The sequence below is a fragment of the Pseudopipra pipra genome, chromosome W, assembly GCF_036250125.1.
Source record: "Pseudopipra pipra isolate bDixPip1 chromosome W, bDixPip1.hap1, whole genome shotgun sequence".
NCBI lineage: Eukaryota > Metazoa > Chordata > Aves > Passeriformes > Pipridae > Pseudopipra > Pseudopipra pipra.
In genome coordinates, this window is record NC_087580.1 from 10,845,688 (window position 1) to 10,872,158 (window position 26,471).

General features: G+C 50.6%; 2 protein-coding genes across 3 annotated transcripts in view; one reads left to right on the forward strand and one right to left on the reverse strand.

The window, feature by feature from the left end:
• LOC135406068 (uncharacterized) overlaps nt 1-26,471 on the reverse strand; it is a 361,545-nt gene that overhangs the window by 288,508 nt on the left and 46,566 nt on the right. The window lies entirely within an intron of this gene.
• On the forward strand, nt 4,770-5,848 carry LOC135406096 (olfactory receptor 6C3-like). Its single transcript, XM_064640651.1, has one exon. The coding sequence runs from the start codon at nt 4,852-4,854 to the stop codon at nt 5,833-5,835; it is 984 nt and encodes a 327-aa protein (XP_064496721.1). The 5' UTR covers nt 4,770-4,851; the 3' UTR covers nt 5,836-5,848.

The window sequence follows — 26,471 nt, forward strand, 5'->3', positions numbered from 1 at the left end:
CACTGGGTGGGTGCCACCAAAACTGTGTATTTTACACCCTCTGGGGCATTTCTGAGGGACTCTTAAGAATGGATCCTTTGCAGCAGCTGCCCAGGGCCCACCTGCCACCTCAGCCCACAAGCTGGCCATGAAAGAACTGTGCAAGGAGTGTTCCTTTGCCTTCACACCCAGGACTCTGCTGTCAGAACTCCCCTCGGGGAGGCATTAGCACCTTCACCCCCAGCCTGAGGGGTCATCTCTGCCAATGGGCCGCCTTGGACTGGCAGAACAGGCAGCTGCAACACCCAGACCATCACACACTCCAAAAATACCCCGTGACTCACAGAGTTAAATCACCCACTGGGAAACTCCCTGCCCTGGGGGAGGTGCTGCACATCCCCACCTGAACCTGAGCCCATTTACTCTTGGGCTTTGGGCACTTCTGCTACCACTCGTGGCATCGAGAGGAGGAGCAGAACTCCAACAGGACTGGGATTGGAACTCTCCACAGGACTGCCATCAGTACCTCAACACAACTGCCACCATCATCTGCACCAACAGCGTTGCCTTTCCTTTCCCTTTGCACCCTGGGGGCCACGTGGTGCTCAGCACTGTTCTCTTCTTGTCCCAGGCTGCTGGCTTATACAGCTGTTTTTGTGGGTTAGAACCAGTTTTCTCTGTATCATTGTATTTCTTGTCATCTTCTCAGGAAATTGTCAGTCTGACTTGTAATCCCTGGCGTGGGTTCATTTCTCCCTCCGGTTTCCTTTTAACCCAGCACACGATGGGAGCGTACGATGGTTGCCATGGTAACTGACCCTGGCAAGGGGGCTCAGTGCCCTTACCCACGGCTTCCACTTCTGCAAATTGGCTTCACTCGCCTTCTCCTGCAGCAGCCTCAGCCACTCGTCGGGGGGCCCCACACAGCAGCTTCCCAGCTCCGTGAGGTTCTGCAGCAGCCCAGAGTCCCTTTGGCCCCACAAGGTCCTGCAGTGTCCCGATGACCCCTCGATTCCGTGAGGCTCCACAGTGTCCCAGGGTCTCCCTGCTTCCATGAGTTTCCCCAGTGTCCCAGGTTTCCTTTGGTTCCATGAGACCCAGATGTGAAGCCGTGGCCCCTCGATTCCACGAGGTTTTGCAGTGTCCCGATGGCTCCTTTCTGCCCTCAGGTTCTGCACAGTCTCAGGGTTCCTCTGCTTTCAGGAGGTTCCGCAGTGTCCCGATGGCCCCTCGATTCCAGGACGATCCCAAACGTCCCAGGCTTCCTTTGGTTCTAGGAAACCCTGCATGTCCCAATGGCCCCTTGATGCCATGAGTTTTCACAGTGTCCCCATTTTCCCTTGCTTCCATGGGGACCTGCACTGCCACAACGGTCCCTTGATTCCATGAGGTTCCAGTCTCCCAGGGCTTCTTCATCTCCGTGAGACTCCGCAGGGTCACAATGGTCCCTTGATTCTGTCAGATTCCACAGTATCCCAGGATTCCTTTGCTTCCCTGGGCCCTGCAGAGTCACAATGGACTGTTGATTCCATCAGATTCCATGGTGTCAAAACGACCCCTTGATTCTGGGAGGTTCCACAGCATCCCAAGATTCCTTTGGATCCACAAGGCCCAGCAGTGTCACAATGGCCCCTTGATTCCATGAGGTTCTTCAGTGTGACAATGGCCCTTTGTTTCTATGAGGTTCCACAGTGTCCAAGGACTCCTTTGGTTCCATGAAGCCCTGCAGTGTCACAATGGGTTGTTGGTTCCGTGCAATTCTGCAGGGTCACAAAGGCCACTTGGTTCCACGAGTTTCCTCAGGGTCCCAGGCTTCCCTTGGTTCCATCAGGTCCTGCAGGGTCACAGGCACCCCTTGCTCCCACGTGGTTTCCCAGTGTCCCAGGTTTCATTTTATTCCAGGAGGCCCTGCAATGGCACAATGGCCACACAATTCCATCAGGTTCCCCAGTGTCCCAATGGCCCATTGATTCCATGAAGTTCCAAAATGTCCCAGGGTTTCTTTGCTGCCATGAGGTCCCCCGTGTCACACTGACCACTTGATTCCAGGAGATTCTGCAGTCTCCCAGCTTTCCTTCAGATCCATGAGGCCCTGCAGTGTCACAGTGGCCCTTTGATTCCAGGAAGTTCCACCCTCTCCCAGAATTCCTCTGCTTCCATGAGCTTTGCAGGGTCTCAATAGGCCCTTGACTCCATGAGGTTCCAAACTGTCCCAGGGTTCCTTTGGTTCCAGGAGACCCTGAAGTGTCACAACAGCTCATCGATTCCCTGACTTTCTCTGGTGTCACAATGGCCCCCTTGATTCCAACAAAGGCACCCTATCTAAATTTGTTCTTTGCAAACTGTCCTTGCTGTCACCTCCTGGCAGTGGCTTCATGGCCCCTGTCAGAGCCAGCCCTGTCCCTGCACTGACCCAGCTCTGCTGCCCCACAGATGCTGGATCAGGAGGGGAAGGCCCACGGTGCAGGGCAGTGCACTGGGACTCATCCTGGAAGGGACCTCGGCAGGTTTCTGGGCCAAACCAAAGCACAGCCAGTGCAGAAAGGGACACAGGGATGGGCAGTTTGTGTGCTCTGCCACCTCAGGGGGAGATGTAGAGCTACAGGGACACCCAGCCCAGGTGGATCCCTCCAGGAGATGGTTCCCAGGTCTCATCTAGGCAGTGGGTGCTCCGGTTTGATGTTCACTGGTGGTTACACCCACCCACACCCACACCAGTCTCATGTGCACACACACCAGTCTCACCAGAGTCTGGCCCCCCAGAGAACACAAGACCCCATCATTTGTGCTTCCCACTCCAGAAAGTGGCACTTGGACCTCCCTCCAAACCCAGAGCACAGAGTTCCCTTGTCCTAAAAAGTTCTTGGCAATGGAGGGATGAAGCAAACGGGACAGACTGTGGGGATCCCTTGCTGGGCATGGCCAGGGATGGGCACTGACCACTCACCTGTTTGCACGTGACCAGTGACTCCGAAAAATCGGCCCGAAAGACTGCTCAGAGACATTCTTTTATCTTTAAGCAGCAAGGTATTTGTTTATTCAACGTTGGGAGCAAGCCAGCTCACGCTGGACAAACTTGCTCAACTTGAAAGTGCAAAACTAAGCCATTTTATACGCTTTGGATACAGGGTTACCTCATTTATTATACATATTAATAAGTAGGCTGGTCTCTGGGTGGAGTCTTTCCAGACATGCCCAGTCTTCTACTGTGGGGTCTTCTCCTCAAGCCTTCATCCCTCTGGTGGTTGCCATGGACGTCTTCCTCAATTTGACCTCTTCAATCAGGTGACCTGAATTCTTCAAGCTTGCAAAATCCTGGTTCTGGGCCTTCTAGATCTTATTCAAACGTCTGGGTTACCTAATTTATTACTGTGTGTGTACTACTCCTATTCTTTCTAGAATAAGGGATCTCTGAAGCCGTCAGATTCTCCCCCCAGGACGGCAATCGCTACATTTATGCCCAAGAAAAGGCCTGGGCACAGCAGGATCTGCCCATCTCTAGGACTGCCTGGACTTCCCTGGAGGGTGTCCCTGGACAGGTCCCACACAATTCAGTCCAACAGCTGATTTTGAAGGGGACTCAAAATTGTTGCTCCTTTTGGAGTTTGTTAATTTTTAAAGGTCTTGACTGAATTCAATCACTTAGTTTCAAGCTGATGGGCTCTCTCAGACCAGTCTCTCCTCTCATCTATGTGGACAATGAGCTGGGACCACTCAGGGGACTAATGACTTCAGTGCTCTGGCTGCACATCAACACAGCTTTGTTTCATTGCTTCAAACCCACCATCCCCTCTTCTCCCCCTGGCATTTCAAATCACCCTCTTTTTGGAGCCATGTGCTCTGCTCCTCTCTGCCTAAAAACAAAATCAAAAGATGAAAGGAAGAATACCAGTCTTTATTGCACATTTTTTCTCATGCTTCTTTCTGTGAACTGTGAATTTTCATTTAAAAGCATAACAACTTAATTAATCGGAGATTTGAGACTTGAATAATGAGTTTCATCTGCTCCACTGCAGGCCCTTATGGGAACTTGTTTTCTCCAGGCTCCCTCTGTAGTCAGTGGAGACAAGAGAAGGCTCTGGAGGCTGGGTTCTCCCAGTGTAAAACTGGCAGGCAAAGGAAAGGTTACAAATCTCTTCCTGGCACTGTTCTCTTGCTCTGCATTTGGGTTGGAACATTTGAGAGCAATAGCAACGAGCAACTGTATGGCAACAAGTGCCTTTTTGTGCAGACGGGTGTGAGGTGGGACTCTGTGACACACTGTGTGGATCCATAATAAATTTTGGTCATTATTTAGAGTACTGAAAAGACAAGTTATACTTGGTCCCTATTCTGCCCTCCCCTCTCTTTTCCTGAAGAACCAGAGAGCAAGAAGCTGTGGCAGAAAGCAGGGGATTGCAAAATACTTGATATTGCTTATTTTGGAATCAACAGATTCTCAGGGATCCCCAGTGCAAAAGGCAAACACTGAAAAGTAGAAACAAGAGCTTTAAACATGCAGAGTGGATGTGATTTCATGGTTTAGCATCTGTGCAGTAGAAGAGAGGCTTTTGGCACATAGGTGTGCCAGATGTTTGCCAGAGGTCTGAGTGAGCTTGGAATTTCCCAGGAATGGGGTGAAATAGCCAACAGCCTCTTCAGAATCCTCTGTTCTGGTGAAAGAATTCTTTGTGAGTATTTGGCAAAGTAGAAATAAGACAACAAAATCTCTGAGGACTCTGAGTGAAATGTGAAACAGAAAAATCAGGGTGTGAGAATTGCTTGAAGGACGATCTCTGTGCTGTACAGGAAGAGTGCAGGAAATGAAAGGAGCAGAGAGGGAAGGACAGAACATTTTGTCCAGCCTGTGAAATTATCACACTTGGTTTTGCCATGTTCCTGTCCCGGCAGGATGAACTGAAATTCAGCATGGGAGCAGCAAATGAAACAGCAGTTACTGAGTTCATCCTAGAGGGTTTCCCAGGGCTTGATCAAAGCCTGCAGCTGTTTCTCTCTGTGATCCTTCTGCTCATGTACCTGACAACAGTGACAGGGAATGCAACCATCATTTTCCTCGTGTGTGTGGATCACCACCTGCAAACCCCCATGTACTTTTTCATTAGCAACCTGGCGTTCCTGGAAATCTGGTTTACATCCTCCACCAGCATTAAATTGTTTGCCATCCTGAGTTCTGATCAGAAAACCATCTCGCTGAGCAGCTGCTTTGCCCAATCCTATTTCTATTTCGCCCTGGGCTGCACAGAGTTTGTCCTGCTTGTTGTCATGTCCTTTGACCGCTGGGTTGCCATCTGCCACCCCCTGCACTACGCTGCCACCATGGAGCCTCAGCTCTGCCTCTGCCTGGTTGTTGCTGCCTGGCTCATCGGCTTCACCCTCCTGAGCTACCGCCTGCTCTTCCTCTCTCAGCTGTCCTTCTGTGGCTCCAACAGGATCCCCCATTTCCTTTGTGACAACTCCCCCTTATTCAAACTGTCCTGCTCTGACACCAGCCTGCTTTGGAAAATAGACTCTGTTTTCTTATCGTGTGTCGTGCTGGGTTCCTTATGTTTAACTCTGGCATTTTACATGTGCATCCTTTTCTGTATCCTGCAGCTTCCAGTAGCCTCTGGGAGGAAGAAAGCTTTTACCACCTGCTCTTCCCATCTCATCACCTTATCCATTGTATATGGGAGCTGCATTGCTCTCTACATGTGTCCTTCAGCAGATGTTTCCTTGAAGACCAACAGAATTGTAGCTTTGCTGAACACAGTCCTGTACCCATTCTTAAATCCCTTCATCTACAGCCTTAGGAACAAGGCTGTGATACTGGCACTGAACAAATCCATTGCCAGTACAATAACAAAGCTTTTCCCCTAATCATGATGCATTTCTGGACATAAATTCCAAGGATCTGCTCTCATCTGTTAAACAATAGCAGGGCATATGTGTGTGACCTCCAAACACGGATGCCTCAGGAGATTTGTGCTCTTGTCAGCTTGTGTCAGGTTAAGGGATAAGAAGCTCATCTGCACACACAGACAGGGCACTAACAGTGGGAGGAGGAGTAACTCAGTTAATGCTCTGCCCTGGCTGCTCCATCACTGCAGGGCCATCAGCTCTCCAAGAATCCATCTCCAAACAGAGAGGGCACAGAGGAACAGTGGCAAGTGACAACCCAAATGACAGGCTCTGGGAAATGGACACCATGTCCCAGCTCTTTCCAGGGCTGCCCTGGGAGAGCCATCAGCCCTGTTGTCCAGGTCTGAAACCCCTCAGTCACTGAGAGCAGATCCCCATTTGGACTAGGGGGATTGTTGCCTTGGAGTGTAGGACACATGATGGGATGCAGGGGAAGAGCAGTTTTGGATAACACAGGACTTGAGGGAAGTTGAGGGCAGGACCCCAACCAGTGCAGTCTGTTCTGTCTTCTCATTAAACTTAACTTCTAACTCCTGTGTGAGCCAATTCTCTCTGCAAGGGCTCGTGAGCATGGGGGTGTGAGTGCAGCAACTGGAGGAGGACCAGGGCACTGAGCAGCCCACGTGTCAATAGTGCTGACAACGGAGCGACTGGAGTGACTGGACTGCAGTGTTCGTGTTGTGGGCGCGGTGCTGTCACGGGTGGGAGTGGAAGGCTTAGACAAAGTTATTAAAGAAGCCCTGCTGTTGAGTCACGAGGTACAGAAGGGATCCCCTTGCTTTCTAAATTCCTTCTCAGAGAGGAGCCCGAGTGTGGCTGGATCCAGTCTTAGCCTTGGGCTGTGTCAACAGTTTAAATTTAAGGAATTACAGAGGTGTGATTAAATCACTTTATCTCGCAGGTTTTAATGATGGCAGATCAGATGTATTTGTATAAAATGAATTCTTTATTATGACAAATGAACAGACAAGTGAACAGATGAAAACTCTTAATCAGAATGATTTACTATACAGTGTAAAGACTAAAAACCTACTAGTAGGGTATAATATAGCATAAAGTAGTACAGTGCACTGTATCAAAGCAATTATATTAAAGTAATTATATGAGAACCTGCAAAAGAAACAAGCATTAAGAAGAGATTGATATAAACCACAATATGAGATAGCAAGCTGTGGTGGGGGAAAAAAAGTTTTCCCCCTGGAGTTAAAAAAATTGGTAATCCCCCAGGGGGTGGTGTCTCTTGGGGTTGAACCAATGAGCGCTCCTGCAAAATATAAACATATCAACAACCAGACCGTTGTTGTAGTTGTAGTCGTTGGAGAGAAGTGGCCATGTTGTAAAGCCACGAGGAGAAGGGGCAGGAGCCCCGTTGGGGGCTGGGCCCCCCCCAGCCCCAGCTGGGGGCTGCAGGAACTTGGAACAGTGTTAGACTGGGCTGAGTATCTGTAGCTAGAAAGCTGAAGGAGTTTTCTCCACCGTGAGTGGGCAGACGGAGCAGCAGCAGAAACAGCACTGACCGGGGAGCAGTGGCAGAAAGCCAGAAGAGATAAGAACTGAAGAAGCAGCAAAGCCGGCATTGCAGCCAAGGAAGAGAGACACAGAGTTGTCTGAATGAGAGAGAGAGTTTTGGGGTAAGAACTGAAACCAAACCCCCCAAAACCCTTTTGTGACTTCTCCTAAGTGGAGGGGGTGGACTCCTACTGGATGGAAGCCCTAAAATGCATCACGCACCGGAGAGTGGAGCTGAGAAGCTCAGGAGTCTTAGAAGCTGGACCGGGACAACCAGACAGAGTGTGGAGGGGGTGACCTTGGCCCTCCTGCTGCTGCTGCTGCTAAGCTGGCAGCCTGAGACAGAGCAGGGGAGCTCTGATAGAACTCTTGCGGCAAGGGCTTTTCAACTGAAAGCTGCTCGAGATGTTCTGACTCAAGGGAGCTTAAACCCCCTGAGGAAAGGGACCATCACCAAGATGCCCCTGCACTTCGCGATATGACGTGGTGAGACGAGCTTGTCCCTGATGTCGCAGTCCACGGAAGAGAGGGGGGGAGAGGAGACCCCCTTGTGTGTAATGGGAAGAGATCCAGCTACAGCTGCTGCATGGAAGAAGAGAGACTGCTGCCCTAGAGACACTGCTGCTCTGAGAGTGGAAAGGATCTTTCCTTTTCCCTTCTGGACTTTTATTGGAGGGAGAAGAGATTGATCCATTGTAAATACTGATTTATTATAGGAGAGATAGTTAAGATTGTGTATGATGTATTGTAATATTTATTTGTATAGTGCATTGTAATATAATCCCCTTTCCCCCCATATTGAGTCTTGTGTGGTGTCTGGAAAACCCATCTCACACGGGGTTGAGATGCGGGAGGGGGGCTTGGACTCGAGAACTGGATTTTAGGGGTCTCAAACTACGACACAAGCAGATCTCTCTCTTTCACTTAACCCCAGGGGAGTGACCGTGAAGACAATTTGTGGATCTGTTGGAGTTTGGGCTGCTTTTCCTTCTAAAAGGAGCATCACTCCAGTTGGAGGGAGACCATTGGAGAATATGTTTGGTGTTGGAAGTCCCATCATTGGAATGCTTTCATTCAAAGGAGTGGGAAACAGAACAAATCCAACAGTTCCTGCTGTTTGTTATCAGTGTCACAGCCTGCATTAGCTGTCGGGGTGAGTTTCTCTTCCAAGGGTCAGGTGGCATTTGCTCTCTATGTGTTATATGAGAGTGGCCCTTAGGGGACATCACTCTGAATTCTTTCTTCTAAAATCGTGAGTTGCAAGGTCTTGTTAGGATGACTGGCTAATCCGGGGATAAATAACCATGAAGTATTAAATATTATTATATTTATATTAAAAATACCAGAAACAATGTCCTGTAAACATAAAAAGATAAACCATTTAATGATTTTCATTATAGAGGTTCTGATTCTGTTGCAGCTTTACCTGCAGCAGATTCATTGCTCACTGCACTGTCCAGGACAGTGGGTTCCTCTGTGTCTGGAGCTGTTTTATTCCCATACAGGGAATTTGGGAGTCTCCCCACAAAGCTTCCACAGCCACGTTGGGAGACAAAAGTCCTTCCCACTTCTGCTTGAGCAGTTTTTTGTCTCACATCTGGATATACACCCAGTTTTCTGTCTGTTGAGGATATACTTGAACATCCAAGGTCATTAGAGAAGCTAAAATAACAAACTTATACAATGATAAGAGTGGTTCAGAATGTGGGAAATGTCCATGGGGAACTGATCCTGTGTTGGTGCCCATCAGAGTCCATAATCAGCCAGGATAATGGTCCTCGAGTGTCCATCAGACACAGGTACAGGGTCCCTTTGGTTCCATGTGGCCCCACAGTGTCACAATTAAACCCTTTTGTTCCATGAGGTTCCACAGTGTCACAATTGCCCTGATGATTCCATGAGGTTCCACAGTTTCCCAGGGTTCCTTTGGTTCCACGAGTTCCACAGTGTCACAATGGCCCCTTGATTCCAAGAAGCCCTGCAATGTCCCAATGGCCCCTTGATTCCATGAGGTTCCACAATGTGCCAGGGTTCCTTTGTCTCCATTAGGTTCCACAGTATCACAGGATCCCTTTGGTTCCACAAGGCCCCACAGTGTCACAATGGCCCCTTGGTTCCACAAGGCTCTGCAGCTGAAGCACTGAGGCCTGAACAACATCCCCTGAACCAAAGTTTGCCTCTGGATGAACCTTCCAAATTAAGGTTATATTTATCCGCTCATTAGCTAAAACTGTGTGGAATCATCAGTGAAACATGAAGTATGACAGGACTATATCTGTGTGAGATATATTTGTATCTGCTCATTAGTGAAAAATATTTGTATTTGTCCATTAATAAAATACGTATGACTGTTAGTGAAATATGAATGTATTTATCTTTCCGTATTTAGACCCCGGTCAAGGCCATGGCAGTCGATGTCTGGCCTTGTTTGGCAGCAGATGCTGCCCATTGAGTCTCCCTTGGTTTTCCCCTTAAGCCCTGGCCAGGCTTTGGGTGGAACCCAGGAGGATAAGGGAGCCAGATGTTTTTCTGCACTCGTAGCTCTGTGAGCTTGTTTATTCAAGCCCAGAAGAGCTGGACCCCCTCCCAGCAGAGATGGAGCTCTCCCCTACGAGTGGACGCCCTGGGTAGGATTTCCCTTCCCCAGGAGGGATTCTCCAACCCTTGGCTGTGACCGGGGCTCCCCCGCTGCCGTGTGGACCTGGCTGAGGGGAACGGATGAGGGGAACTGAGGATGCATCTTTTCTCATCATTCCAGGCACCCTTTGTAGGAACGATGAGGTGCATTACTGAGCTTATCTTTTTGTAATTCTTTGCTCTTTTGCTCTATGGAGAAATGACACACTTGTTCCTTAGAGTTGGTGTCTGTGTGTCTTGTGCTGTCCCTCTTCCCCTGGAGAAACAGGGTCCACTGTGACACTCCAAGGGCTCATGGAACCCAAGCAATTTTGGGACAGTGTGGAACCCCATGGAATCAAGGGGCCATTGTGACATTTCAGAACCCCAGGGAATCCAGGGGCCACTGGGACTCTGCAGGGCCTTATGGAAGCAAAGGAACTCAGGGACTCTATGGAAAGTCATGGAGCCAAGGAGCCATTGTGACATTGGTGGGCCTCACGGAACCAAAGGAACCCTGAGACATTTTGGAACCTCTTGGAGTCAAGGGTCCATTGTGACACTGTAGGGCCTCATGGAAGCAAAGGAAAACTGGGCCACTGCAGAACCTCATGGAGGTAAGGGGCCATTTTGACATGGCAGGGCCTTTTGGAACCAAAGGAGCCCTGAGGCATTTCAGAAACTTATGGAACTAAGGGGACATTGTCACACTGCAGAGTCTTATGGAGTCAAAGGGCCCCTGGGAACCTCATGGAACAAAGGGAGCATTTGGACACTGAGGGGCCTCATGGAAGAGGGAAGCCCTGCAGAGAGACCTTGACAGATCAGAGGGCTGGGAATCACCAACCATAGGGAGTTCAACAGGGGGAAGTGTTGGATTCTGCCCCCAGGATGGGGCAACCACAGATGGACAGACAGAGCAGGGAAGGAGAGGCTGGAGAGCAGTGCCAGGAAAGGGCCCTGGGGGTGCTGGTGGGTGGCCAGTTGGCCCTGAGTCAGCAGTGCCCTGGCAGCCAGGAGGGACAACCCTGTCCTGGGGGCATCAGGCCCAGCCGGGCCAGGGAGGGGATTGTCCTGCTCTGCTCTGCCCTGGGGCGGCCTCACCTGCACCATTGGGGCAGTCTGGGGGGACACGATAAAAGAAAGATATCGAGCCATTAGAGAGTTTCCAAAGGAGGCAACGAAGATGGGGAAGGGCCTTGAGAGGTTCAGTTTCTAAATCAACAACACTTTCAAAGATCTGTTTATGAACGGACAGCAAGATCACAGAGGAGCAGCTCATGGCTGGCGTGTGTAGGAGCCCAGGAGAGCAGGGGCTGATGTGAATGTGTCACACACCCACAGCCGGAGGGCTCTGGAGCCACCCAGGGACTGCTGGGGAAAGAGAGAGAACAAGGTGTGAGAGGAGCAGGGGCGGTTCGGAGATGGAGCAGCGCTCTCCTGGGACAAACATCCCTGTTCCAGTCCCTGCAGACACAACAACCAAGGAGCATCAGCACAGAAGCTCCTCTGGCAAGCGTGGGCAGCACCTCCGGGACCCCCTTCCCTTCCTGCTCTTGTTTGGGGAGGGTCCGGCAGGATTTGGGGGTCCCGGGAGGAAACCTCAGGGGGAAGGGTTCATCTGACTTCTCCTCCTTTACGTTCACGGCCAACAGGGTGCCGGGGGCGTCCTGGGGGGCTGTGGGGGGTCATGAGGGATCCCCAAATCCCCCCAAAATCCTCTGCCCTCCCCCCTCCCCTCAGCGCCAACGCTTCCCGCCTCCCGCCTCCGCCGCCTCCCATTGGCAACTGCGCCCGCCCATCACTGCGCTCAGCCAATCACCGCCCGGGAACGGGGCTGGGGGCGGTGCCTTGGAGCCGCACCATTTTAGCCGTTTCTTTGACTAAAACTCCCGTCCTGCCCCGCGGCCCCTTTGAGCTCCGCCATTGTCACCTCAGTGCCCCCCAAGTGTCCCCAGTGCCCACTCGGGACCTCTAAGTGCCTCCTAAGCCCTAAATGCCCCCATGTTGATCCCCTCAAGCCTCCATGGTGCCCCCACAACCCTTTCCTACCCCCTCATGGCTGAGCTTTGCAAACGAAGATTTAGGAAGGCTCTATCCACATTTATTACAGGCACGCTGGTGGCTAATGAGGCCAATACGAGATAGACATATCCGATTGCAAAAGGCACAGCAGAAAGACTCCTTAGGTGGTATATTCTGCAGGACACGATTCTTTTTCCTTGAGAGTGATCCTGCTGCGCTCTCAAAGGGAGCAGCAGCGTTATAGATGGGGTGTCTCCAGACCTCCTGGTTGGAGGCCAGAGCAGACCAGTTCTGTTGATCAACATGGCCAAGGCTGAGATGTTGTTTCAGGCAGTCCTTGTATCTCCTCTTCGGGGCTCCTCTCTTGTGGCAGCCAGTGGCAAGTTCCCCATAAAGCAGGACCTTCGGGAGGCGGTGGTTGGTCCTTCATCCTGGAGACGTGCCCTGCCCAGCTCAGCTGTGTTCTCAGCAACATGGCCTCAATGCTTGTGCCTGCTGCCTGTTCTAGAACAGACGTATTGGTCACATCATCTGACCAGGGGATGTTTAGGATTGTGCAGAGACAGCGTTGATGGAAGCGTTCGAGGAGCCGCAGGTGGTGGCGGTGGATGACCCACGATTCAGATCCGTAGAAGAGAGCAGACAGCACTATGGCTCTGTAAACACTGATCCCGGTGCTTTTCTTCAGGTGTTTATTTCACCAAACTCTTTGATGGAGCCTTCCAAAAGCTCTCGATGCCTTTGCTAACCTGTTGTCTGTCTCTCCGTCAATCTCACCGTCCGAGGAGATGAGGCCCCCCAGGTAATTAAACTGCTGGACTGATTTGCTGGATTTGGGGCAGATTCGGGGGATGTTTCGGTGCTTTGCTCACCGTACTCTGGAGCTCAGGTTGCTCTCCCATCTTTCGCACTCCCTGAGCTCTCTGTGGAGGTTCTCCTGGGACTCCCTGAGCTCCCTCTGGAGCTGCTCCCAGCACTTGTTGAGCTCCCAGTTCTCACACTCCAGGCCCCGTTTCTCTCTCTGCACCTTCCGGAGCTGCTCCCGGGCCTGGCCCAGCTTGTCCCGGAGCTCCTGCGACTGCACCCACATGTCCCAGGTCGAGCGTTTGGGGGGGCACAGGGGGCTCCTGGGGGGACACCCGGGGTTGGGGACATCAGGAACGGGGTTTGGGGACACTGGGGAGGGGTTTGGGGACATCAGGGAGGAACTGGCTCCGGATTATCCCAATTTTTTTTCTCCCCTCCCTGTAAGTTTTTGGGAATTCCAGGTTCCTTGCAAAAGACACAAATCCTGAAGTAATTTGAGCAGTGTTCTGTCTTTCCTTTCTTTGTAATTTCCTGGGGAACTGCATTGCCACAGGCACCTCCACTGGAGCGATTCCTTAAGGATGATCCTGTGGAAGGACTCCTGCAGCAGAAGTTCCCGGGGAACTGTCTGCCACAGGAGGAAGCCCACGCTGGAGCAGGGAAAGGACTCTTGGCCCTGAGCAGTGGCAGAAACAGTGTGCAATGAAGTGCCCATGAAAGCCATTTCCCTTTCCCAAGGTTATTTAGTCCTAATTTATTTATTATTTATTTCTTGTGCCTTTTGAACGACAGGTACAACAGACTAGCACAATAAAAGTTGTTTTCTGTTGCAAACAGACGAAAAACTTAGTTTGTTTGGGATAAAAAAGTAGTTTTTTTACTTTTTACTTTTGGGATAAAAGACTAAACCCTGTGTGTTTAGTGTCACCTCTCACATAACTGGTCCCAATATCTCCACAGGTGATTTTTGCCCTGGTGCAGCCATGGGGTGATTTGGAGACACCTGACCACAGGAATTCTGGCTCATTTCTTAATGGATTTGGAACTCCCTTTCCATTATTTAGCAGCAAAGTATTGATTCTTTCTTGGTTTATCCTGATTTAAATAAATAAAGTACTAGTACTAAGAGTACTACTAAAATAAATCAAGTAAATTAAAAATAAAGATAAATGAAAATAATAAATAACAAATATTATACTAATTATAATTTTAAAATTATTATAATGTATTTTATGTTTTTATTTTAATGCATAATAGAAATATAAACAATAATAATATAAAATACTGCCTTGTATTCCTTAAAATCTAGGCCACTGTTGCAATGCAGTTCCCCAGGAAATTACAAAGCAAAGAAAGAGAGAACACTGTTCAAATACCTTCAGAATTTGTGTCTTTCAGAAGAGAGTGTACAGATGTCATTTTTTAGCTCCTCTAGATAGTTATGCATTAGAAAACTCAGGTACCGCTTAGGAATCTGTGAGGAGGGACTGCTCAGCTCCCAGCTCTCCCAGTAGGAGAGTTCCCAGTTGCGGGTGGGAGGGCAGGTGTGTGCGTTCTCTCCAAAGGCAAACTGAACCTGCCCCTTGAACCCGGCTCACTAAGAACTGGCATCCAAACACATTTGCCCCAGGACTGTGGAGCCTGTCCGGCCAAGCCTGCACACACACGCTCTGAGCCTGACTATTGCCAGGGAGTCATCTTTGTTAGGAAGCAAGCACAGTTTTGACGTGGGCAAACCAGTCCTTTTTAGCTGTTTTCACAGCTCTTTGGTCCACCCAAAAGTCATTGCAAAGGCAACTTCTAAGTGTTCCACTGGGGAAACGTGAGCGACCCAGAGCTGCAGCCATGGGAAGAACGTGGGAGAGTGCGAGAGCTCAACCTGTGGGGAGAAAATGAGAGTCAAGAGCTGCACCAATGGGAGGCAGATGGGAGAGTCCAAGAAGTTGCCCAGTGGGAAGAGGGGAGAATCCCAGAGCTGTGCAGGGGGGAGGATGAGAAAGACCCAGAGCTATCACAAGGAGAAATCAACAGATACCAAGTTTTCCAATGAGCAAGTTTATGAAGACAAGTATTTCCATGCCAAAATGATTCTTGCGTTTCATCCTCTCTTGCTGACTGTAAGGCCCAATGCAAAAAAAAGAAAAGAAAAACCCAGAAAAACTCTGGGTACCTCCAGGACAGTTTGTTGTCTTTGAGAGGTCATTTCTCTGTCCTTCTTCTATAGCTTGATCTTCAGTTTCTGCACCAAGAACAACATTAAACATTGCCTCTTGACTCACTGTTTCCATTCCGAGGGCTACTTTTCAGGAACTCTCTCTTCTCACCCAAGTGCCTGATGAAGCTGCTCCATTTCTGGAGCTGAAGAAAAGACTGGAGGAGAGCTCTCACTTGGAAGAACATCCTTATCTCCACTGAACAGCAAACCAAGAAACGGGAACGTTCTAGGAAACATATGAATCCAAGTGAAAGACTCCAAGCGTTAGGGTGAGGATGTTGGCTCCTGCAGCGGGCTCTGCTCTCCTGGGGGGCTTCTCTTCACAGGCAGGCTCTACAAAGGGACTGAAACAGCAGCTGCAAACCCCCAGCCCTGGGGTGAGCACAAATCCCCCCCCAGTGCTGAGCGACAGCTGGAGCGCAGCAGCTCCCTGTGTGAGGCCGGGGCGAGCCCCGGGCTGGATTTCAAAGGGAGTTGGGATTGAGGGCAATGGCTGAGGGCTGAGGGGTGATGTCTGAGGGCGAGGGCACTGAGGGTGAGGGCTGAGGGCGAGGGCACTGAGGGTGAGGGCTGAGGGAGGTGGCTGAGGGGCCATGCCTAGGGGCGATGGCTCAGTGCTGAGGGGCGATGTGTGAGGGCCATGGCAAGGACGGCAGTGGCTGAGGGCCAGAGCCCCTCGGCTCTCCGGTGCCACACGCAGAGCCCAGTGCCGGGGCTTGGTTACAGGGATTCAGGGAGCCACCTGGGAGAGGTCCCAGTTGGACTCGATGATCTTGGAGCTCTTTTGCAACCTTCCTGATTCTGGGATTCTTTTCCCGTTGGAGCTGCAGCACGTTGGCTTTCCCAGGGCAGCTTCCTTTAGGACAGCCTTGCTGAGAGCTTTGCAGCTGATGGCACAGGGATCTGTGAGGAACAGCCCAGAGCAGCTGCTGCCTTAGGTGGGGGTGGGCGAGGGGAAGCCCTCCTGTGTCGGCCCAGGCTGTTGCAGGCAGGCAGTGCTGGGGAGGAACACACTGCAGCCTGGCCCCAGGGAGTGACCTCTGGGAGATGAGACTTTTGGGGAGAAATTGTTCCCTGGGAGGGAGGTGAGGCCCTGGGCCAGGTTGCCCAGAGAAGCTGTGGCTGCCCCACCGTGGGAAGTGTCCAAGGCCGGGTTGGACGGGGTTGGAGCCAGCTGGTGTGGTGGAAGGTGTCCCTGCCCAGGTGTTCTGATCCCATGAGGGAGAGATGCCTCAGCCCGAATTAAGGTGTAAATGGGACCATTTGCTGACAGCAGGTGGATTTTATTTAGTACAGATTTTATTTAACAACAACAAATCTTTCTAATCTTCTGTCTTCTATTCTGTAATTCTTATCATCTAACTATGTATATACGTCTAACGAACGTCTGTGCCCTATAAATATGGTAATTATTATAATATTTAAATTTAGTATTACCTATCCTATGTAAGTCTATATTCACAGTAAATATATCTAAATATTAAAAAGGCATATTATATTAGTTAGAATTAAATTACTTTTTTACGTAACTATCAAAATTAATTAAATTAGTTAACTGACTTAAACCATCTTTGTTTTTTTTGGCAATAATCGAGTGTGTTGTCGTCCTGCAGGGAGTTTCTGGGAGCAAGAGGTCCTGTCTTGTTCATTCCCTGCAGGAGCAGTCAGGCATTGGAATCAGTGTCTCAGGTGGGTGGTGGTGTCAGTGTCTGTGTTGGAAGCACTGCAGAGGTGTCCGGGCCCGCCTGGCGCTGGAGCGGGGCCTAATCCTGGGGCTGTCCCACCGTGCAGGAGCGGAACAGCCTGCGCAGAGCCCCGAGTGCCCGCCTTTAGCGGGAGAGACGTTTGGTGGGGACAGGCAGCTGCCTGCTGAGGGCCTGGGCCTCCAGCTGGGGAGGCGAGGGGATGAAACAGGAGCCCGGCCTGGAAGAGTTAACTGAGATATCTTGGCCTGCTAAGAAACCCAATACCTGTTTTGCTGGAAGAACATTTTAGGAGCACTGGTTAATCTCATGTTCTGTTCTGCTCACTGGACCAAAGGCCTTATTCTAGAAAGAATAGGAGTAGTACACACACAGTAATAAATTAGGTAACCCAGATGTTTGAATAAGATCTAGAAGGCCCAGAGCCAGGATTTTGCAAGCTTGAAGAATTCAGGTCACCTGATTGAAGAGGTCAAATTGAGGAAGACGTCCATGGCGACCACCAGAGGGATGAAGGCTTGAGGAGAAGACCCCACAGTAGAAGACTGGGCATGTCTGGAAAGACTCTGCCCAGAGACCAGCCTACTTATTAATATGTATAATAAATGAGGTAACCCTGTATCCAAAGCGTATAAAATGGCTTAGTTTTGCACTTGCAAGTTGAGCAAGTTTGTCCAGTGCGAGCTGGCTTGCTCCCAACGTTGAATAAACAAATACCTTGCTGCTTAAAGATAAAAGAATGTCTCTGAGCAGTCTTTCGGGCCGATTTTTCGGATTCACTGGTCACATGCAAACAGGTGAGTGGTCAGTGCCCATCCCTGGCCATGCCCAGCAAGGGATCCCCACAGTCTGTCCCGTTTGCTTCATCCCTCCATTGCCAAGAACTTTTTAGGACAAGGGAACTCTGTGCTCTGGGTTTGGAGGGAGGTCCAAGTGCCACTTTCTGGAGTGGGAAGCACAAATGATGGGGTCTTGTGTTCTCTGGGGGGCCAGACTCTGGTGAGACTGGTGTGTGTGCACATGAGACTGGTGTGGGTGTGGGTGGGTGTAACCACCAGTGAACATCAAACCGGAGCACCCACTGCCTAGATGAGACCTGGGAACCATCTCCTGGAGGGATCCACCTGGGCTGGGTGTCCCTGTAGCTCTACATCTCCCCCTGAGGTGGCAGAGCACACAAACTGCCCATCCCTGTGTCCCTTTCTCCACTGGCTGTGCTTTGGTTTGGCCCAGAAACCTGCCGAGGTCCCTTCCAGGATGAGTCCCAGTGCACTGCCCTGCACCGTGGGCCTTCCCCTCCTGGTCCAGCATCTGTGGGGCAGCAGAGCTGGGTCAGTGCAGGGACAGGGCTGGCTCTGACAGGGGCCATGAAGCCACTGCCAGGAGGTGACAGCAAGGACAGTTTGCAAAGAACAAATTTAGATAGGGTGCCTTTGCTGGAATCAAGGGGGCCATTGTGACACCAGAGAAAGTCAGGGAATCAATGAGCTGTTGTGACACTTCAGGGTCTCCTGGAACCAAAGGAACCCTGGGACAGTTTGGAACCTCATGGACTCAAGGGCCTATTGAGACCCTGCGAAGCTGATGGAAGCAGAGGAATTCTGTGAGAGTGTGGAACTTCCTGGAATCAAAGGGCCATTGTGACACTGGAGGGCCTCATGGATCTGAAGGAAAGCTGGGAGACTGCAGAATCTCCTGGAATCAAGTGGCCAGTGTGACACGGGGGACCTCATGGCAGCAAAGAAACCCTGGGACATTTTGGAACTTCATGGAATCAATGGGCCATTGGGACACTGGGGAACCTGATGGAATTGAGTGGTCATTGTGCCATTGCAGGGCCTCCTGGAATAAAATGAAACCTGGGACACTGGGAAACCACATGGGAGCAAGGGGTGCCTGTGACCCTGCAGGACCTGATGGAACCAAGGGAAGCCTGGGACCCTGAGGAAACTTGTGGAACCAAGTGACCTTTGTGACCCTGCAGAATTGCACGGAATCAACAACCCCTTGTGACACTGCAGGGCTTCATGGAACCAAAGGAGTCCTTGGACACTGTGGAACCTCATAGAAACAAAGGGCCATTGTGCCACTGAAGAACTTCATGGGGCCAAAGGGACTCTGGGCTGCTGCAGAACCTCACGGAGGTGGGAAGCTGCTGTGTGGGGCCCCCCGACGAGTGGCTGAGGCTGCTGCAGGAGAAGGTGAGTGAAGCCAATTTGCAGAAGTGGAAGCCGTGGGCAACGGCACTGAGCCCCCTTGCCAGGGTCAGTTACCATGGCAACCATCGTACGCTCCCATCGTGTGCTGGGTTAAAAGGAAACCGGAGGGAGAAATGAACCCACGCCAGGGATTACAAGTCAGACTTACAATTTCCTGAGAAGATGACAAGAAATACAATGATACAGAGAAAACTGGTTCTAACCCACAAAAACAGCTGTATGAGCCAGCAGCCTGGGACAAGAAGAGAACAGTGCTGAGCACCACGTGGGCCCCCAGGGTGCAAAGGGAAAGGAAAGGAAAAGCTGTTGGTGCAGATGATGGTGGCAGTTGTGTTGAGGTACTGATGGCAGTCCTGTGGAGAGTTCCAATCCCAGTCCTGTTGGAGTTCTGCTCCTCCTCTCGATGCCACGAGTGGTAGCAGAAGTGCCCAGAGCCCAAGAGTAAATGTGCTCAGGTTCAGGTGGGGATGTGCAGCACCTCCCCCAGGGCAGGGAGTTTCCCAGTGGGTGATTTAACTCTGAGTCACGGGGTATTTTTGGAGTGTGTGATGGTCTGGGTGTTGCAGCGGCCTGTTCTGCCAGTCCAAGGCGGCCCATTGGCAGAGATGACCCCTCAGGCTGGGGGTGAAGGTGCTAATGCCTCCCCAGATGGGAGTTCTGACAGCAGAGTCCTGGGTGTGAAGGCAAAGGAACACTCCTTGCACAGTTCTTTCATGGCCAGCTTGTGGGCTGAGGTGGCAGGTGGGCCCTGGGCAGCTGCTGCAAAGGATCCATTCTTAAGAGTCCCTCAGAAATGACCCAGAGGGTGTAAAATACACAGTTTTGGTTGTCCCCCCCCAGTGATAAACTGGTCCCGGCCCCTGCAACTAGGAGAGATTGTGTGGGTTGGTTACCATGGCAACCATCATACACTCCCATTGAGATGATCAGTTACCATGGCAACCATCCTACATTCCCATTGCTCCAGTCATTTCTAGATCCCTTTCCCCACCCACAACGTGGGGGAGCCCAGTTCCAGTTCCATCTCCGTCCGAAGAACCATTCCGACGTCTTGAGGGACGGGGAAAGGGAACTCCAGGGGTTTCTTCAGGGGGTTCTCAGGCCCCGAGCCTGGAAGGGAGAGGTGCCCTCCCCTCCCCCCAGCACCCACGTGGTCCCATGGCTGGTACAGAGACAGCACACCGGCGTGGAGAGGAGGCAAGAGGGAGTTTATTGTTGGGGATGTTACATTTATAGGGTTAGGGAGAATCACAGGCTAACCAATTACAAGTCTCAAGGGGCTTACAGGAACACCCAATCACAGGAAGGGGTTAACAAGGTCCAATGGGAAACACCTCAGGACACCTTCCCAGGACATTCCTGCATGGGAGATAACAGTTGCTGTGGGGGGTGTTGGGAAGAAGAAACACGTGTTTGCAAAGAGACCACAAAGAGCCAGTTTAAGACACGTTTAAACAACAGTTTTCCCATCTAATGCAGCTTTAGTGCCACAGTCAGTAACCATGACAACCATCCTACTTCCCACTGCTATGGCCAGTTGCCATGGCAACTATCACACATTCTCACTGCTACGTTTGGTTACCATGGTAACTATGATACTTCCCACTGCTACGGTCTGCTACCATGGCAACTATCATACATTCCATTCCTACGGTCGGTTACCATGACAACCATCAGACATTCCTGTTGCCACAGTCGGTTACCATGGCAACCATCATACATCTCACTGGTACAGTCAGTTACCATGGCAACCAGCATACATTCCCACTGCAACCTTTGGTTACCATGGCAACCATCATACATTCCCATTGCTATGGTCAGTTACCATGGCAACCATCATACAGTCACGTTGCTATGGTCACATTCCATGACAACCAGCATCCATTCCCGTTTCTACAGTCAGTTACCATGGCAACCCTCACACATTCCCATTGTCATGGTCGGTTATCGTGGCAACCATCACACATTCCCATCGCTATGGTCGGTTACCATGGCAACCGCCATACAGTCCCATTTGTTACGGCCAGTTACCATGGCAACCATCATACCTCCCACTGCTACAGTCAATTACCATGGCAACCATTGTATATTCCCATTGCTACAGTCAGTTACCATGGCAACCATCACACATTCCCGTTGCTACACTCAGTTACCATGGCAACCATTGTACATTGTCATTGCTATAGTCAGTTACAATGGCAACCATCACATTTTCCATTGCTACTTTCAGTTGCCATGGCAACCATAATACATTCCCATTGCCATGGTCAGTTACCATGGCAACCATCATATGTCCCACTGCTACAGTCAGATACCATGGCAACCATCGTACACTTGTGTTGCTACGGTCGGTTACCATGGCAAACAGCAAACATTCTGGTTGCTAGGGTCAGTTCCCATGGCAACCAGCAGACATTCGCATTGCCCATGTCAGTTCCCATGGCAACCATCAGACATTCTCTTATAGGTCAGGAATTTAAGAGAGTTTGTCTTTCCCCTGCCCCCCCAGTGTAGGAGAGACGCAGTTGGAGTGGAAAAGGGGGAGATGGGCTCAAAGGCTTTCCTGAAGTCACAAGAGACACATCCCCAGCCTTTCCCTCAGCTACTGAGGGGCTCATTGTGTCAGAGGAGGAGACCAGGTTGGTCAGGCAGGACCTGCCTTTCCCAACCCCAACCTGGCTGGGCCTGATCCCCCTGCCCCAGGGGTGGAAACACAGTCCAACCATCTGTCATGGACTGATCCAGGCCACACTAGAGAAGGGTGAGGCTCCCGAACACATCCAGTACATCCATGACATCATTGGAGGGGGGGACACAGCTGAAGAAGTTTTCAAGAAAGGACAGAAGATCATCCAGATTCTCCTCCAGGCCGGTTTTGCCACCAAGAAGAGCAAAGTCAAGGGACCTACCCAAGAGATCCAATTCCTAGGGGTGAAATGGCAAATGGACGACGCCAGATACCAACAGACGTCATCAACAAGATTGTAGCCATGGCTCCACCCACAAACAAGGAAGAGACCCAAGCTTTTCTGGGAGCCACAGGCTTCTGGAGGATGCACATCCCAGAGTACAGTCAGATTGTCAGCCCTCTTCACTTTGTGACCCGTAAAAAGAACAATTTCCAGTGGGGTCCTGAGCAACAACAAGCTTTCAGGCAGATCAAGCAAGAAATTGCTCTTGGACCAGATGTAAAGAATGTTCTCTACTCTGCAGCTGGAGATAAAGGTCCCTCCTGGAGCCTCTGGCCAAAGGTGCCTGGCGAGACGCGAGGGCGACCACTGGGTTTCTGGAGCCGAAGCTACAGAGGTTCTGAGGCCAATTCCACCCCTGTGGAGAAGGAAATCTTAGCGGCGTATGAAGGCATACGAGCAGCTTCAGAGGGAATTGGTGCCGAAGCACAGCTCTTCCTGGCACCCCGATTACCAGTCCTGAGCTGGATGTTCAAAGGGAAGGTGCCCCCTACGCATCATGCCACCGATGCCACGTGGAGCAAGTGGATCGCTTTGATTACACAACGTGTCCGAACCGGGAACTCGAATCGCCCTGGCGTCTTGGAAATCATAACCAACTGACCTGAAGGTGGGAACTTCAGTCTGGCAGAAGAAGAAGGAGAACCAGCAAGCCGAGCTGAAGAAGCTCTGCCATTTGATCAGCTGCCAGACGAAGAGACACGCCATGCCCTTTTCACCGATGGCTCCTGCCGTACTGTAGGGAGGAGCTGGAAGTGGAAAGCAGCCATTTGGAGTCCCACCCGACGAGTGGCGGAAGCCACTGAAGGTAAAGGCGAATCGAGTCAGTTTGGGGAACTCAAAGCAGTCCAATTGGCCCTGGATATCGCAGAGAGAAGGATGGCCAAGGCTCTACCTGTACCCCGATTCGTGGATGAGACCCAACGCCCTGTGGGGGTGGCTAGACCGGTGGAAAGAGGTGAATTGGAAGCGTAGAGGAAAACCCATCTGGGCTGCTGATCTGTGGCAAGACATCGCTGCCAGAGTGAAGAAACTGAACGTGAGAGTCCGCCCTGTAGATGCCCACGTGCCCAAGAAACGAGCTAATGAGGAACATGCTAAGAACAGACAGGCAGACCGAGCTGCACAGGGCAAGGTATCACAAGCAGACCTAGACTGGCAGCAGAAGGGAGAATTGTTCCTAGCTCGATGGGCCCATGATGCTTCAGGTCATCAGGGCCGAGATGCCACTCCTAGATGGGCACGAGACCGAGGGGTGGATTTAGCCATGGATATCATCTCTCAAGTTATCCGTGACTGTGAAACCTGTGCCGCTATTAAGCAGGCAAAAAGGTTGAAGCCCCTGTGGTATGGTGGACGCTGGGAGAAGTATAAATATGGGAGGCCTGGCAGATTGACTATATCATGTTGCCACAGACCCGCCAAGGTAAACGCTGTGTGCTTCCCATGGTGGAAGCAACCACAGGATGGTTGGAAACATACTCGGTACCGCAGGCAACAGCCCAAACACCATTCTAGGTCTGGAGAAGCAGGTCCTGTGGAGACATGGCACTCCAGAGAGGATTGAGTCAGACAACGGGACACATTTCAAGAACAGCCCAGTAGCCCCTTGGGCACAGGAGTATGGGATTGAATGGGTCTATCACATTCCATATCAGGCACCTGCTGCAGGAAAAGTAGAAAGGTGCAATGGACTGATGTCCCCAACCCCAGGTGTCCCCCCAGGAGCCCCCTGTGCCCCCCCAAATGCTCGCCCTGGGACTTCTGGGTGCAGATGTGGGAGCTCCGGGAAAAGCTGCGCCAGGCCCAGAAGTGACTCCGGAAACTGCAGAAAGAAAAATGTAGCCTGGAGCAAAAGAACCAGCTACTCCAGGAGTCCAGGGAGCAGATCAAGGAGTCCACAGAGACTCTACATCAGGAGCTCAGGGAGCGGGAGAGGAGAGAGAGCACCCTGAGCTCCAGAGTACGGTGAGCAAAGCACCGAAACCTCCCCCGAAACTGCCCCAAATCCAGCAAAATCCGCCCAAATCCCGTAAAAAACGCCATCAAAATCCATCCAAGTCCCTCCAAATCCCCCTGAAATCCACTCAAAATCCCAGGAAATCCTGCAGAACTGAGCTGAAATCCATTGAAATGGAGCAAAAATCCTTCCAAACCCACTCCAAATCTGGCAAAGATCCACTGAAAATCCCCCTCCAGCCGGAGCTGTGGGAAAGCTGCCTCTGAGTGGGGTGAGGGAACCACCAAAATTCCCCTGAAATCCACCCAAACCCCCGCAAATTCCATCAAGAATCCCTCAAAACCTTCTGAAAATCCACAAAAACTGACCTCAAGTCCACGCAAGTCAACCCCAAACCCCTCAAGATCCCACAGAATTTCCCCCAAAAGCCTTCCAAAAATTCCCCAATTCCCTCCAACTTCTCCACAATTTCCCCAAATCGCCCCAAATTCCAAAGATTTCCTCAAAATCCCTCCAAATGGGAATTTTCTGAGATTCTCTCAAGGATCCCCACAGAAATTCCCCAAAACCCTTCGACAAATTCCCCAATTCCCCACCAAGCCCCCTCCAAAATCGCATCAATTCCCTCCAAATTGCCTTCAAATCCCCCAAGCCCCTCGAGGTTTGGGAATTCCAATTTGGGAATTTGGGGGATTCAGGGGGAAATTTGGGGGGAAAGTCAGGGGATTTGGGGGCATTTGGGTGGAAATTCAGAGACACCCAGGGAATTTGGGGGGAAATTCAGGGAATCTGGGGGGATTCAGGGGGAAATTCCAGGCATTTGGGGGGTCAGAGGGAGGATCTGGGAATTCTGAGGGGGGTTTGGGAAGGGATTTGGTGGGAATTCAGAGGGAAATTCAGGAAAATTCAGGGGGAAATTCAGGGCATTTCAGGGGGAAATTCAGGAAAATTCGGGGCATTTGGGGGATCAGAGGGAGGATTTGGGAAGAATTTTGGAAGTCTAAGGGGGAGTTGGGAATTCCGGGGGGCTCGGGACTTTTGGGGGGGCTTTGGGAAGAGGTTTGATGGGAATTTGGGTGGGATTCCGGGAGAAATTCTGGGACTTTCCCACAGCTCCCTGGAGTCGGAGCTGGAGCAGCGTCTGCGGGAGGAGGAGCAGCGACAGAATGAGACCAGAGCTCGTGAGGAAGAGCTCTCAAACATCTCGGAGAACACAGAGGCTCACCGAAGGCGGGTCGAGGAGCAGCTCCACGTGCACTGGAACCAAGTGGCTGTGCTCCAGGAGGTACAGAAATCACAAAAATCCCTCCTGGATCAGCAGGACGAACGGATCCACCAGCTGGAGATGGAGCGACGCCGCCTCCACAATGACATCCAGGAGCCCAAAGTGGGCCCGGGGCAGAGGGGGGCATTTTATGAGGGGACCAGTGTTTAAAACCAGATGGGAAACAACTGGGGGGTTTAAAAATCTTGGAAACTATCGATCTATAGGTATGGCTGATAACACCACTTTTAAAGCCATGATTACTGAAAAAGTAATTATTAAGAACATTAATGAGATAAATAAAAATACAGCTGGGCCGGATGGGATCACAGTAAGAGAATTAACTAAAATGGATCCCAAATATACACAAATAACAGAAATGTTTAATTTATGGTTAACATCTGGAAGAACACCGGACATGATAAGGGAAATGCCGAACTGTATTATTGCCGGAATCAACTAAGCCAGACCGTCTCAATGACATCAATAATTGGAGACCCATTCCGATCGGGTCTGTAATCTTAAGGTTATTCTCAAGGATACTGATGGCCAGGCTAACAAAGGCGTGCCCCATAAACCCTAGACAAAGGGGTTTCATAAAATCGCCGGGGTGCTCTGAAAATTTAAAATTATTACAGCTTCTTATGAAGAATGCAAAAAGAGAACACAATGAACTGGGAGTGGTATTCGTTGATATCGCGAAAGCTTTCGATACAATAAGTCACCAACACATTATCACAGGCCTAAAGCAAAAAGGGGTAGATGTCCATATAATTAATTTGATTGCAAACATGTATGAAAATATCTACACCCGAATTGGCATTAATAATAAACAATCAGATCCAATTCAAATTAAAGTGGGTGTTAAACAAGGGGACCCTATGTCTCCATTGCTATTTAATCTGGCTGTGGATCCTTTATTGTGTGAATTGGAACAGTATGGAGAAGGGTTCCAATTCAGAAATAAATCAATTACTGCAATGGCTTTTGTCAATGATTTGGTCTTACTTAGTGGATCCTGGGAAGGCGTGAAAAAGAACATCGAGATTCTTGAGACATTTTGCGATTTAACCGGTCTCAAGACGCAAGGGGAAAAATGTCATGGTTTTCTCATAAAGCCTACTAGAGATGCATATACAATTAATGATTGTCCTCCATGGACTATAGGTGGTACACCCCTCAATATGGTCAATCCGGGTAGTTCTGAGAAATATCTTGGGTACAAACAGCTAAACCAGATTTGTCATCAAAAATAGAAACGTGGTTATGCCGCATCAGTGAAGCACCACTCAAACCATTACAAAAAG

Coding starts and splice junctions, on each gene's coding strand:
- LOC135406096 (XM_064640651.1), top strand. CDS start 4,852: ATGTTCCTGTCCCGGCAGGATGAACTGAAATTCAGCATGGGAGCAGCA.